This window comes from Rhinolophus sinicus, chromosome 15, assembly GCF_057876585.1.
Source record: "Rhinolophus sinicus isolate RSI-liver-muscle chromosome 15, RSI-T2T, whole genome shotgun sequence".
Taxonomy (NCBI): domain Eukaryota; kingdom Metazoa; phylum Chordata; class Mammalia; order Chiroptera; family Rhinolophidae; genus Rhinolophus; species Rhinolophus sinicus.
The window spans coordinates 85,692,922-85,706,289 of record NC_142515.1 but is presented as its reverse complement, the minus strand read 5'-3'; the positions used below and the strand labels follow the sequence as shown (position 1 = coordinate 85,706,289).

At 40.9% G+C, this 13,368-nt stretch overlaps 1 protein-coding gene and 1 pseudogene across 1 annotated transcript; both read left to right on the top strand.

Annotated features, from left to right (window-relative positions):
- The first annotated feature begins 535 nt into the window (after positions 1-535).
- On the top strand, positions 536-1,465 carry LOC109439739 (olfactory receptor 7A10-like). Its single transcript, XM_088791720.1, has one exon. The coding sequence runs from the start codon at positions 536-538 to the stop codon at positions 1,463-1,465; it is 930 nt and encodes a 309-aa protein (XP_088647846.1).
- A 9,016-nt stretch (positions 1,466-10,481) lies between these two features.
- Positions 10,482-11,449, top strand: LOC109439785 (olfactory receptor 7A17-like; annotated as a pseudogene).
- The last annotated feature ends 1,919 nt before the right edge of the window (positions 11,450-13,368 follow it).

The following is a 13,368-nucleotide window of genomic DNA, read 5'->3' as shown; positions in this document are numbered from 1 at the left end:
GAGAACTCACTAATCACCACTTTTTTAAGACTTTCTTTTCTTTTCTTCATATGATCTGTCACCATCTGAAACACTATCTATTTTTATTGTTAGCTTGCATATTTTTCTCCTTCATTGACTTGTTGAATGCCTGTTTTTCAGAACTCTGATACTCACACTAGATAGTAGTATTAGGTTGGTGCAAAAGTAATGGTGGTTTAAAAGGTTAAAATAATTGCAAAAACCACAATTACTTTTGCATCAAGTTAATACCTAAAACATGGTGAGCACTCAATTTACATTCCTGAAATACATGAAGAATTTCTCATGAAAACTGAAGAATACATGACATCTTTGGAAAGGGACAGATTGGGAGAAAAACTCCTAATCTGAGATGGCACAGGAAACCCCTAAAAGGAACAAGAGCCAAACAAAAATATTGAAGTTAATTACTAGGCAGCAAAATATAAATTGTAGCATTAGAGCATCTGAGTAAAGTCTATTTGTATGAAAATTACTCATGTCATTTTCCTGTCTTGGAAGTCACGTCTTCCTCATGGAACCAGAGAATCTTACAAGAGTTTCAGAATTTGTTCTCCTGGGACTTTCAGAGGAGCTAGACCTGCAGCCCCTCCTCTTTGGGCTTTTCCTCTCCATGTACCTGATCACTGTGTTAGGAAACCTGCTCATCGTCCTGGCCGTCAGCTCAGACTCCCACCTGCACACGCCCATGTACTTCTTCCTCTCCAACCTGTCCTTTGTGGACATCTGTTTCACCTCCACCACCGTCCCCAAGATGCTGGTGAACATCCAGACACAGAGCAAAGTCATAACCTATGAAGACTGCATAACACAGATGTACTTTTTTATACTCTTTGTAGTGTTGGATAACTTCCTCCTGACCGTGATGGCCTATGACCGCTTCGTGGCCATCTGTCACCCCCTGCACTACATGGTCATCATGCACCCCCGGCTCTGTGGACAGTTGGTTCTGGTGTCCTGGATCATGAGTGCCCTGAATGCCTTATTACAAAGCTTAATGGTGCTGAGACTGTCCTTCTGTGCAGACTTGCAAATCCCCAACTTTTTCTGTGAACTTAAGCAGATGATCCAACTTGCCTGTTCTGACACCTTTGTTAATACCCTGGTGTTGTATATTGTAACTGTGCTACTAGGTGGTGGTCCCCTGGCTGGAATCCTTTACTCTTACTCCAAGATCGTTTCCTGCATATGTGCAATGCCCTCTGCTCAGGGGAAGTATAAAGCATTTTCTACCTGTGCGTCTCACCTCTCAGTTGTCTCCTTATTTTATTTAACAATCCTGGGCGTGTACCTCAGCTCTCCTGCTACCCACAATGCACACTCTAGTGCTACAGCCTCGGTCCTGTACACAGTGGTCACACCCATGCTGAACCCCTTCATCTACAGTCTCAGGAATAAAGATATAAAGGGGGCTCTGAAAAGATCCATTGTGATGACAGTATAAAAGGGACAATCGTCCTGACTGAAAAAATGCCCTTGGTTTCATAGCTCCAAGTCTAAAACCAGACATTGTGATTCTTTAATCTGACTATGTTTGTGGAATTTCCTTCTTTTATTTATATTCTGGAATTTCCTTTGGTTTGATTTCAACTTCTGCATATAATTTTTAAAATTTATTCTTTTTTTGTATTATAGATGACATTCAATATTATTTTATATTAATTTCAGGAGTGCACTTTGGTAGTTAGACATTTATATAATTTATGTAGTGATCCCCCCATTAGTCTGTACCTCCTGGCATTATGTATAGTTGCTGCAATATTATTTACTATGTTCTGTATGCTGTGCTTTACATCCCTGTGACTATTTTGTAAATATCAATTTGTATTTCTTAATCCCTTCACTTTTTACCCAGCCCCACAACCCTCACCTTTCTGGCAACCATCAATTAGTTCTCTGTAAATCGGAGTCTGTTTTTGTTTTGTTTACTTTTATCTTTACATTTCACGTAGCAGCGAGATCATGTGGTATTTGTCTTTCTCTGTCTGACTTGTTTTACTTAGCATAATACCCTCAGGTCCACCCATGTTGTCACAAATGGTAAGATTTCGTTCCTTTTTATGACCATGTAATAATCCATTGTATATATGTACCACATCTTCTTTATCCAGTCGTCAACTGATGAGCACTTAGGTTGCTTACATGTTTGGCTGTTATTAATAGTGCTGCAATGAACATAGGGGTTCACATATCTTTCCTAATTAGTCTTTTGGATTTCTTTGGATAATTACTCAGAAGGGGAGTTGCTGTGGTCCATATTGGCTGCATCAATTTTCAATCCCACCGACAGTGTACGAGAGTTCCTTTTTTCTCCACGTCCTGACCAGCACTTGTTGCTTATTGATTTACAACAGCCTTCTGACATGTGTGGGTTGATATCTCATTGCTGTTTTAATTTGATGATTAGTGACCTTGACCATCTTTTTATACCTATTGGCCATCGGTGTGTCCTCTTTGGAAAAATGTCTGTTCAGTCCTCTGTCCTTTCTCAATGGGATTGTTTGTTGTTTTGAGGTTGAGTTGTATGTATTCTTTATAAATTTGGGATATAACCCGTATCCGATTTGTCACTGGTGAATGTCTTCTCCCAATCAGTAGGTTGTCTTTTCTTTTTGTTGATGGTTTTCACTGCTGTTCAAAAAATTTTTAGTTGGATGTAGTTCCACTTGTTTATTTTTTGTTTTGTTTCTCTTGCCTAAGGAGATATATCAGAAAAGAAATGTTACTAAGAACAATGTCAGAGAAATTACTGCCTGTGATTTCTTCTTGGAGTTTATGTTTCCAAGTCTTATATTTAAGTCTCCCATCCATTTTGAGTTTATTCCTGTATATGGTGTAAGAAAGTGTTCCAGTTTCATATTTTTGCATGTATATGTCCAGTTTTCCCAACACCATTTATCTAAGAGACTGTCTTTACCTCACTGTATATTCTTGCCTCGTTTCATACACAAAGGACCGTGTAAGTGTGGGATTTTTTCTGGGCCCTTTATTCTATTATATCGAATTAGGTGTCTGTTTTTATGCCCGTACTGTGCTGTTTTCATCACTGTAACCTTGTAGTACAGCTTGATATTAGGTGACACAATATATCCAACTTGCTTTTTTCTCAAGAGTGCTGTGGTTATGCATGGTCTTTTGTGGTTCCATATCAATTATAAGATGATTTGTTCTAGTCCTGTGAAAAATGCAAAGTTAATATTTAGAAATCAGTTCAATTTTTATACACTAATAGTGAACTATCAGAAAGAGAAATAAAGAAAACAGTCTCATTTATAATTGCATCAAAAAATTCTTAGGAATAAATTGGACCAAGGAGGGAATAAACCTGTACTCAGAAACTATATGACACTGAAGAAAGAAATTCAAGAACATACAATAAATGGAAGCCAATATTGTGGTATCGGAGAGGAGAAATTAACATCTTAAAATGTCCATACTGCGCCAGCCTTGTGGCTCAGGCGGTTGGAGCTCCGTGCTCCTAACTCCGAAAGCTGCCCTTTGGATTCCATATGGGCCAGCGGGCTCTCAACCACAAGGTTGCCAATTCAATTCCTCAAGTCCTGCAAGGGATGGTAGGTTCCACTTACTGCAACTAAGATTGAACATGGCACCTTGAGCTGAGCTGCCTTCTGGATGGCTCAGTTGGTTGGAGTACAGTACTAACAACACCAAGTTCACCAGTTCAATTCTCACATGGGCCAGTGAGCTGCGCCCTCCACAACTGGATTGAAAACGACTTGACTTGGAGCTGATGAGTCCTAGAAAAACATGCTGTTCCTCAATATTCCCCATTAAAAAAATTAAATATATATATATATATATATATATATATATATATATATATATATATGAAAGAAATTACTTTATCATCCGTGGACAACTTCACCTCCTTGAAACTCTTCAGTTTTCTCAGTTGTGAAATGTGTATAATAAAAGTATCTTTTCCATAGATATTTGAGAATATTGAATGAGAAAATAATTTAAAAGAGCTTAATGGTATCTGTCATGTATTATGTCTCTATAAATACTGCAATTATTATTCTGTTCAGGAGGTGAACAAGTGTACATAGGTGGTAATCAGCTTGCTTCCCAGAAGTTATGCAGGAATTTGGTAGCATGTCAACTGGCCCTGGAAGGAGACTGTGAAAACAAATCAAATCACTTACTCCTGAATCTGCAGAATTATCTGTTCAGAGAGGCCGTTACATGTGCAGGTTGGCACCAAGCAGCAGAATAGAAGGAACAGACCTGGAAGACAGACCTGATTACAATGCAGGTGCGTGTGCTGTGTGGCCAGAGCAGTGCAGGGCCACCATCTTCACTGGTGTGACACCTGTCCGCCAGGAGTCTGTGAGCCTAGGAGAGTATGAACGTTTATGTAAAGTGCCTCGCATATGGTTAGGCCCAAAAAAATGGTTCTGAGATCATTTGGAGCAGGTTTTACAAAAATAACTCTCATAAGGAGTTACTTGAAAAGCAACCTCATGCTGTGTTCTAGATTCAAAGCCCAGAGAACGCATTCTGCTGGACATTGTTCTCTGCAGTCCTGGACTGAGCTCCCTGTTTGGTCATCAGGAGACCCTGCAAACCTTTAATTTTCTGTGAAACATTGTTAGGCTTATTGGACTATGCGTGCAAAAGCAGAATTTGGGGACACAGTGAAACAAAACCAAAAGGTACCATGTCATCAAATCCTCACTTTACCCGAGGCTAAATTAACCGGAAGAACCTTTTCTGATAATTCTAGGTTTTCCAGTTTTATTGAAATTTATTAAACCTGAGGCTCTACATAAAATTACTACATGCGGTCAGATGAGAAGTCATTTAGAAAAAAACATTATTCATGTTTTAAGCTTATTTATAAAACCGTTGAAGCCTGTATAAACTGGTATGCGAATAATCAAGACAGCATTATTCATGTTACTCCAAAGAATGCATACTGGGGGGTAGAGCAGGGGTGCCAAAAAATGTACATATTTTAAGAGATGTTATCTCTGTATTACTTTTTGAAGTTGAATTGAATTGCAGTAGCAATGTATAGTATGACGTTTGCTCAAAAGATGGCCTAAAAGAAACGAATGCTCGAAGTATTCATTGTGTTACAATTTTAATACTTTTTTTTCCTCTCTTAACATGTATAGATTTTTAGGGGACCCTCTGTATGTCCACAAACTGGTGAGTATGTAAACAAAATGTGATGTAGCCGTACAGTTGACTGCTATTTAGAAATAAACAATAAAAAGTAATGAACTACTAAAAAAACAAAAAGCAAAAAACCTACCGAAGCCCATGGTATATACCAGTGGTGTGACGTAATTTTTCACCCTTTTTATTAGGACAATTTTAAACATTGAGAAAAAGTGAAAGACTAGTACAGTGATCACCTCTATGTTCATCACCTACATTTAACATATAACATTGATGTTATTTGCTTTATCTACATTACATTTCTGCGAGGAAGCATTTGAAAGCACATTGAACAACATTTCTTTGAAATGCTACGCATGTGTTGTTTCATGTCAACTTTCCTCTGTCAGCACTATTGGACTTGGGAACATCGGCAAGAATTTCCATATATTTAATATTTAATTCACATTCAAATTTCCGCTGTGGGAAGTTTTGAGACAAAATCCTTTCCCCACGTTCGTATAATTTCTTATTACATAAAAGCAATTATCACAAAGAATCTAAGCTGACGCTTTACTTGTGAAAAGTACTGAAGAAATACACGGGGTTACTGCCCTCAAGTTGCTGTAAGGAGCTCTGATGGGGCAAAAACACCCATGTGCGACCCCGAGATGAGAAACGGGCCTCGATGGAGGGCAAGCCCAACGTAGAGCTTCATTAGCAGCGGGTCTGCGTGCGGCTCTCCGTGTCTTCCTGCATCATCAGCGAGAGGGCCTTTGGGACTCAATAGGCAGAATGGGTGGCGCCAGCAAACATGGAGTCACAGTCAGGCTTGAGTGATACGTGCCTCACGTTCCTTTGCATGGCACTTAGTAAATGATGATTTGAAACACAGCCCCCATTTTCAGAGGGGTCAATGTGGAGCTGCGGGGAGAGCAAGAATGCTCCTGAAATAGTAATAAAATTGGAGGAGAGGGCTCAGTGACGTCGGCTTAGGGTGGTGGAGAAACATTCCAGCAACATCTAGGGATTTTGAAAGACATTAAGGCAAAACTGTCCCACAGAACTTTCAGCGAGGGACATATTCTATGTCTGCACTGTCTAATGTGGTAGCTGCTGTATTGAGGCTGGTATGACAGGGGAACTGAATTTTAAATGTTATTTACCTTTAATTATAACTTTGAAATAGTCTCAAGTACCAGTGGCTGCTGTGTTGTATAGCACAGCTCTTAGCTCCCAAGACAAATGTCCCTCAGGCCATTGAATCCAAGAGGATTTCAGGAAGACTCACAACGTTCACCAGAGCAGCAGTACAAATGGGGACCATAAGGCCAAATGGGGTTCACCTTCTATCCATCCCTGAGTCCATTTTTCTAGTACAAGTTCTGTTTTTAAAGATGTGTGTCTTCTCTACTAATGATCATAACAAAAATTATGAAACCTGTTTTTGGAAATACTGAACAGATGAAAACGTCATGTTTTGGGGAGAACCACTTTCCTAATTGATTTTTCCTTTTCACGAAGTTGGTATCTTGTATGTTGAATTTTAAAAAACAAAACCAAGTCCTGTCACCTTTGAAGGCTTCCAATATTCATATCGTCTAATTCTAATAAATGTGGTTGAGACAAAGGATACTCGGATTAATGTCCTTTTTGTTTTTTTAAGTAGTGGTATTTTTCTTTTTTACCTTTTTTTTTAATTGGGGAAGGGGAACAGGACTTTATTGGGGAACAGTGTGTACTTCCAGGACATTTTTCCAAGTCAAATTGTTGTCCTTTCAATCTTAGTTGTGGAGGGTGCTGTTCAGATTCAAGTTGTTGTCCTTTCAGTCTTAGTTGTGGAGGCACAGGTCAGCTCCAGGTCCAGTTGCCGTTGCTAGTTGCAGGGGGCGCTGCCCACTATCCATTGCGGGACTCAAGGAATTGAACTGGCAACCTTGTGGTTGAGAGCCCACTGGCCCATGTGGGAATCGAACCGGCAGCCTTCGGAGTTAGAGCATGGAGCTCCAACCGCCTGAGCCACTGGGCCAGTCCCAGATTAATGTCCTTTTAAAACAGGGAGATCAAGCACATGAAGAAATAAAACCCAAATTCACTGTCTTCTAATGTGGTCTCCTGGGATCAGAGATTCATTAGGAAAAATTTCCTTTCTGCTTATTCCAGAGGCCCCGGGGGAAATCGGATGCTCAGCAGTGGGAATAAGAAGAGGGAACTGTGCCTGATGAGCAGATACACAGAGCGCTGTAACGCTCCTCTGTGCAGTCCCTCAGCTTGTACCACGTTGGTGGACAGGACCTGGGTGTTGCGTTTGACTCCTGAGCTGGCTGTGAACTGATGCTTCACTCCCTCCTGCTGTCTCGTGTGGGGACAGAGCTTCAGTCTCCATCATGATCCTCCCAGGGAGTAATTCTGACTTCCACACAGAGTCCTCGCTCTCAGAGACCCCATCCAGGTGAGTCTGAGAGCCCAGCAGGTACTGAAGGAAAGGGTCAGAGAGGTCAGAAGGTGAGAACACTTACCTGAGTCACTGCGACCCTAACAGCCCAGCCAGGAGACTAGGGATCTCAGTGTCTGTGTTCTTGGTAAAGTAATTGATTTTTAATTAACTTATTTAATATTTTAATAAGATGCTTAAATCTGCAATATAAGAGCCATAGTTGACAATTGAGGGTTATGTACATGGATGTACTGTTAGGTCACCCTGTAGAATGAGTGAGATGCATAAAATGATTGCAGTGCAATGACAATGTAACTGAGGAGTTTCGCTGTTCGGGGAATAGGAAAATGGAATGTTAGGTGTGGAGGCCAGTGCAGTGAAGTGACATTTCTAAGATGGAGTGTTTTTGACCATGTTTTATATTCACTGGAAAGATCCAGGCCAGGGGAGGTAGGAACTACCTTGCAACACATGTTTGTGAAACGTACATTGCAGTATCTTTCCTCATGCTGATATTCACATGAATAAATTATTTATTAAGTAGAAAGAGGAATACCAAATAGTTGTACTTTGAATTACTTCATTCCTGGAGAGGCTGCCTATATTTTGGTTTGTTGCTTGTTCACTTTCTCTGTTGGAACAGTTAGTAGGGATTCCGAGCCTACATGCAGCCTGTTCCCCCTGGTGGCCATTGTCTTCTGTATTTTTAATGAGAAATTCTGTCGTGCACTGGGGAGTATAAATTGAGGACTGATCAACTTCTAGGCAAAGAGGACACAGTGCTCAGACCAAACACTTGAGTGATGGAGAAATGAAGGTCACACTTGTACCTTAAATCTTAGTGCCACAAAGCATTGTAGTCAGACCACGTTTACATTTGCAATGAGGACTTCCGTGTATCAGCTAATGGGGAGGAATACCTTCATCTTGATTTAAAAGTTCTTTTCTACTTCATGTGGGTTTTCAAATACAATGCTCTTACCCAGGGGAAGCTAATGAATGAATGCAGAGGTTTTAAGTCAGTCCCCTCTGCAAATTTTATTGAATAAATGTGTGTATTAGATTCTATTGCTGCTGTAAAATATTCCCGTACTAGTTGATTAAAACAAACATATGCTCTTAAACATCTGGATGTGAGAAGCCCGAAATGAGTCTCATGGGCTAATATCAAGGAGTCTGCAGAGCTGGGTTCCTTCTAGAGGCTCAGGTGAAATTCTGTTTCCCTTCCTCTTTCTGTTGTATTCTGGCCACAGCCTTTCCTGGCTCACGGCCATTCCTCCGCCTTCAAAGCCAGCAGTTTAGCTTCTTCATCTTGTGTCTCGCTTCTACCTAGAGGACCATTGTGGTTACGTTACTCCCACCTGGATGATACTGGGTCATATTCTTAACGTCAGCCGGTTAGCAAGCCTGTCCCATCTTCTACCCTAATCCTCCCTTGCTATAAAAATATCAAATGCAAAGGCACTGGAGATGGGGTGTGGACTTATTTTGGAGGCCCTTATTCTGCTCACTACAAAGTCTCTTAAAAGTGTATTATGGGGGTGGCTGCTTAGCTCAGTTAGCTAGAGCGTGGTGCTAATAACACCAAGATGACAGGTTCGATCCCCACTGCACCCTCTTTACTAAAAAACCCCAAACCTAAGTGTATTATTATGTGTCACTCAGGGGCCCTTATGTAAGAGAAATGAGCCCAGAATTTATTACAGTTTCTGGAATGTGTGAGCACACTAATTGCTTTAATAATACATGCAAAGAAATAATTGATTCAGAAAACCTGAAACTGCCTGCCCCTGACTCTGACACAGGACTTCACCTGCTCCTCAGAGCGGGGGCCACACACCAGGAGCTGCAGCATCAACACCCCCGGGAGCCGGTTAGAAATGCAGACTCTCTGAGCCCCCAGGCATCTGCTGACTCAGATGCCGTGTCTGGTAGGAGGCTGTTGATCGTAGGCACATACGGGTTGAAGTGCTGGTCTTGACTGGGTTTGCTCACCTTCTCTCTGTTGACTTGGGGGCTGAATAATGGTTGGGTGTGGGTGCTTTTCTGTGGATTGTAGGTGTTATCAGGATTCATTCAGGCAATGCCAGGTACCCTAGGCACAAAATCATTTCTGGGTGAGAAACACTGCCAGGAAGCAGCCTGAAAATATATAATAAAGGTCCATCAGATACTCCAATATTCACTTTGGACAGATCACTAAGGCACTTCTGCTCCACGCCAGGCCCTTTGCACTGGCTAGTTTTTCTTCCAAATACACACGTGCCCACATTTCCTTGCCTTCACTACCTTTCTTCGCTGAGGTCTCTGTTCATATGTCACCATGTTTGCAGGACTTGACTGCAATGCCCATGAAAAAGAGAACACACTAGTCACTATATTTTTAAAACTTGCTTTTCCTTTCTTTATATGATCTGTTACCATCTGAAACTCTATGTATTTTTATTATTAGCCTGCGTATTTTTTCTCCTTCATTGACTTGTATGAACTACTGGTTTTCAGAACTCTGATACTCACTCTAGATAGTAGTATTAGGTTGGTGTAAAAGTAATGGTGGTTTAACATGTTAAAATAATTGCAAAAACCACAATTACTTTTGCATCAAGTTAATACCTAAAACTTGGTGAGCACTCAATTTACATTCCTGAAATACATGAAGAATTTATCATGAAAACTGTACATTACATGATACCTTTGGAAAGAAGCAGATTGGGACAATAATTCCTAATCTGAGATGGCACAGGAAACCCCTAGAAGGAACAAGATCCATACAAAAATACTGAAATTAATCACTTGGCTGCAAAATATAAATTGTAGCATTAGAGCATCTGAGTAATGTCTGTTTGTATGAAAATTACTCATGTCATTTTCCTGTCTTGGAAGTCACGTCTTCCTCATGGAACCAGAGAATCTTACAAGAGTTTCAGAATTTGTTCTCCTGGGACTTTCAGAGGAGCCAGACCTGCAGCCCCTCCTCTTTGGGCTTTTCCTCTCCATGTACCTGATCACTGTGTTAGGAAACCTGCTCATCGTCCTGGCCGTCAGCTCAGACTCCCACCTGCACACGCCCATGTACTTCTTCCTCTCCAACCTGTCCTTTGTGGACATCTGTTTCACCTCCACCACCGTCCCCAAGATGCTGGTGAACATCCAGACGCAGAGCAAAGTCATAACCTATGGAGAATGTATCACACAGATGTACTTTTTCCTATTCTTTGTAGTGTTGGATAACTTCCTCCTGACCGTGATGGCCTATGACCGCTTCGTGGCCATCTGTCACCCCCTGCACTACATGGTCATCATGCATCCCCGGCTGTGTGGACTGTTGGTTCTGGTTTCCTGGATCACGTGTGTCCTTAATTCCTTATTCCAAAGCTTAATGGTGCTGAGGCTGTCCTTCTGTGCAGACTTGCAAATCCCCCACTTTTTCTGTGAACTCAACCAGATGGTCCAACTTGCCTGTTCTGACACCTTTGTTAACAACCTGGTGATCTATTTTTTAACTGTGCTACTGGGTGGTGGTCCCGTGGCTGGAATCCTTTACTCTTACTCCAAGATCATTTCCTGCATACGTGCAATGTCGTCGGCTCAGGGGAAGTATAAAGCATTTTCTACCTGTGCGTCTCACCTCTCAGTTGTTTCCTTATTTTATTTAACAAGCCTAGGAGTGTACCTCAGCTCTCCTGCTGCCCACAATGCACACTCTAGTGCTACAGCCTCGGTCCTGTACACAGTGGTCACACCCATGCTGAACCCCTTCATCTACAGTCTCAGGAATAAAGATATAAAGGGGGCTCTGAAAAGATCCTTTGGGATGACAGTATAAAAGGGATGATCGTCGTGAGACTGCAACAGTGCCCTTGATTTCATGGCTCCAAGTCTAAAACCAGACATTGTGATTCTTTAATCAGATTGTGTTTGTGGAGTTTCCTCTTTGTAATTATATTCTGGAATTTCCATTTGTTTGAGTTCAACTTCTGTCCATAATTTTTTTTAAAAATTTGCTTTTTCTGTTATGTTTGACATTCAGTATTATTTATATTAGTTTCAGGTGTACACTGTAGTGGTTAGAGATTTATATAATTTATGTAGTGACCCCCCGCCAGTAGTCTGTACCTCCTGGCACTATAGACAGTTGCTGCAATATTGTTTAGTATATTCTATATGCTGTGCTTTACATCCCTGTGACTATTTTGTAACTACTAATTTGTATTTGTTTATCACTTCACTGTTTTACCCAGCCCCTCAACCCGCACCTCTCTGGCAACCATCAATTGTTCTCTGTAAACAAGAGTCTGTTTCTTTTTTATTTTATTTTTTTTAATTTTTATTTTTTATTAAATTTATTGAGGTGACAATTGTTAGTAAAATTACATAGATTTCAGGTGTACAATTCTGTATTACATCATCTATAAATCCCATTGTGTGTTCATCACCCAGAGTCAGTTCTCCTTCCATCACCATATAGTTGATCCCCCTTACCCTCATCTCCCACCCCCCACCCCCCTTTCCCTCTGGTAACCACTGAACTATTTTGACCATCTTTTTATATACCTATTGGCCATTGGTGTGTCCTCTTTGGAGAAATGTCTATTCAGGCCCTGTGTCCTTTTCTAAATGGGATTGTTTGGGTTTTTTTGAGGTTGAGTTATATGAGTCCTTTATAAATTTGGTATACTAACCCTTATCTGAAGCATCACTGGCGAATGTCTTCTCCTGTTCATTAGGTTGTCTTTTCGTTTTGTTGATGGTTTTCATTGCTGGGCAAAAATTTTTTAGTTGCATGTAGTTCCATTTGTTTATTTTATGTTTTCTTTCCCTTGCCCAAGGAGATATATCAGAAAACAAATGTTACTAAGAGCAATGTCAGAGAATTTACTTTGTTTTCTAGGAGTTTTATGGTTCCAAATCTTACAAAGTCTTTCATCCATTTTGAGTTTATTCTTGTATATGGTGTAAGAAGGTGTTCCAGTTTCATATTTTTGTATGTATATGTCTGGTTTTCCCAGCACCATTTATTTATTTATTTATTTATTATTATTATTTATTATTATTTTTAAAAATATTTTTTGAAAGATTTTATTGGAGAAGGGGAACAGGACTTTATTGGGATACAGTGTGTACTTCCAGGACTTTTTTTTTTTGCCAAGTCAAGTTGTTGTCCTTTCAATCTTAGTTGTGGAGGGTGCTGTTCAGCTTCAAGTTGTTGTCCGTTTCAGTCTTAGCTGTGGAGGGCACAGCTCAGCTCCAGGTCCAGTTGCCATTGCTAGTTGCAGGGGGCGCAGCCCACCATCCCTTGTGGTAGTCGAACCGGCAACCTTGTGGTTCAGAGGATGCACTCCAACCAACTGAGCCACCTGGGAGCTCAGCGGCAGCTCAGCTCAAGGTGCCGTGTTCAATCTTAGTTGCAGGGGGCGGAGCCCACCATCCATTGCGGGAGTCGAGGAATCGAACTGTCAACTTTGTGGTTGAGAGCCCACTGGCCATGAGGGAATCGAACCGGCAGCCTTCGGAGTTAGCAGCATGGAGCTCTAACCGCCTGAGCCACCGGGCCGGCCCCAGCACCATTTATTGAAGAGACTATCTTTACGTCATTCTATATTGTTGCCTCGGTGTCATCGATTAAATGACCATATAAGTGTGGGTTTATTTGTGTGTTCTTCATTCTATTCCATTGAATTACATGTCTGTTTTTATGCCTGTGCCATGCTGTTTTCATTACTATAGCCTTGTATATAGTTTGATATCGGGTAACTTGATATCTCCAACTTTGTTCTTTCTCT

Bases quoted from the DNA above. Each gene is read 5' to 3' on its own strand.
- LOC109439739 (XM_088791720.1), top strand. From the start codon at position 536: ATGGAACCAGAGAATCTTACAAGAGTTTCAGAATTTGTTCTCCTGGGA.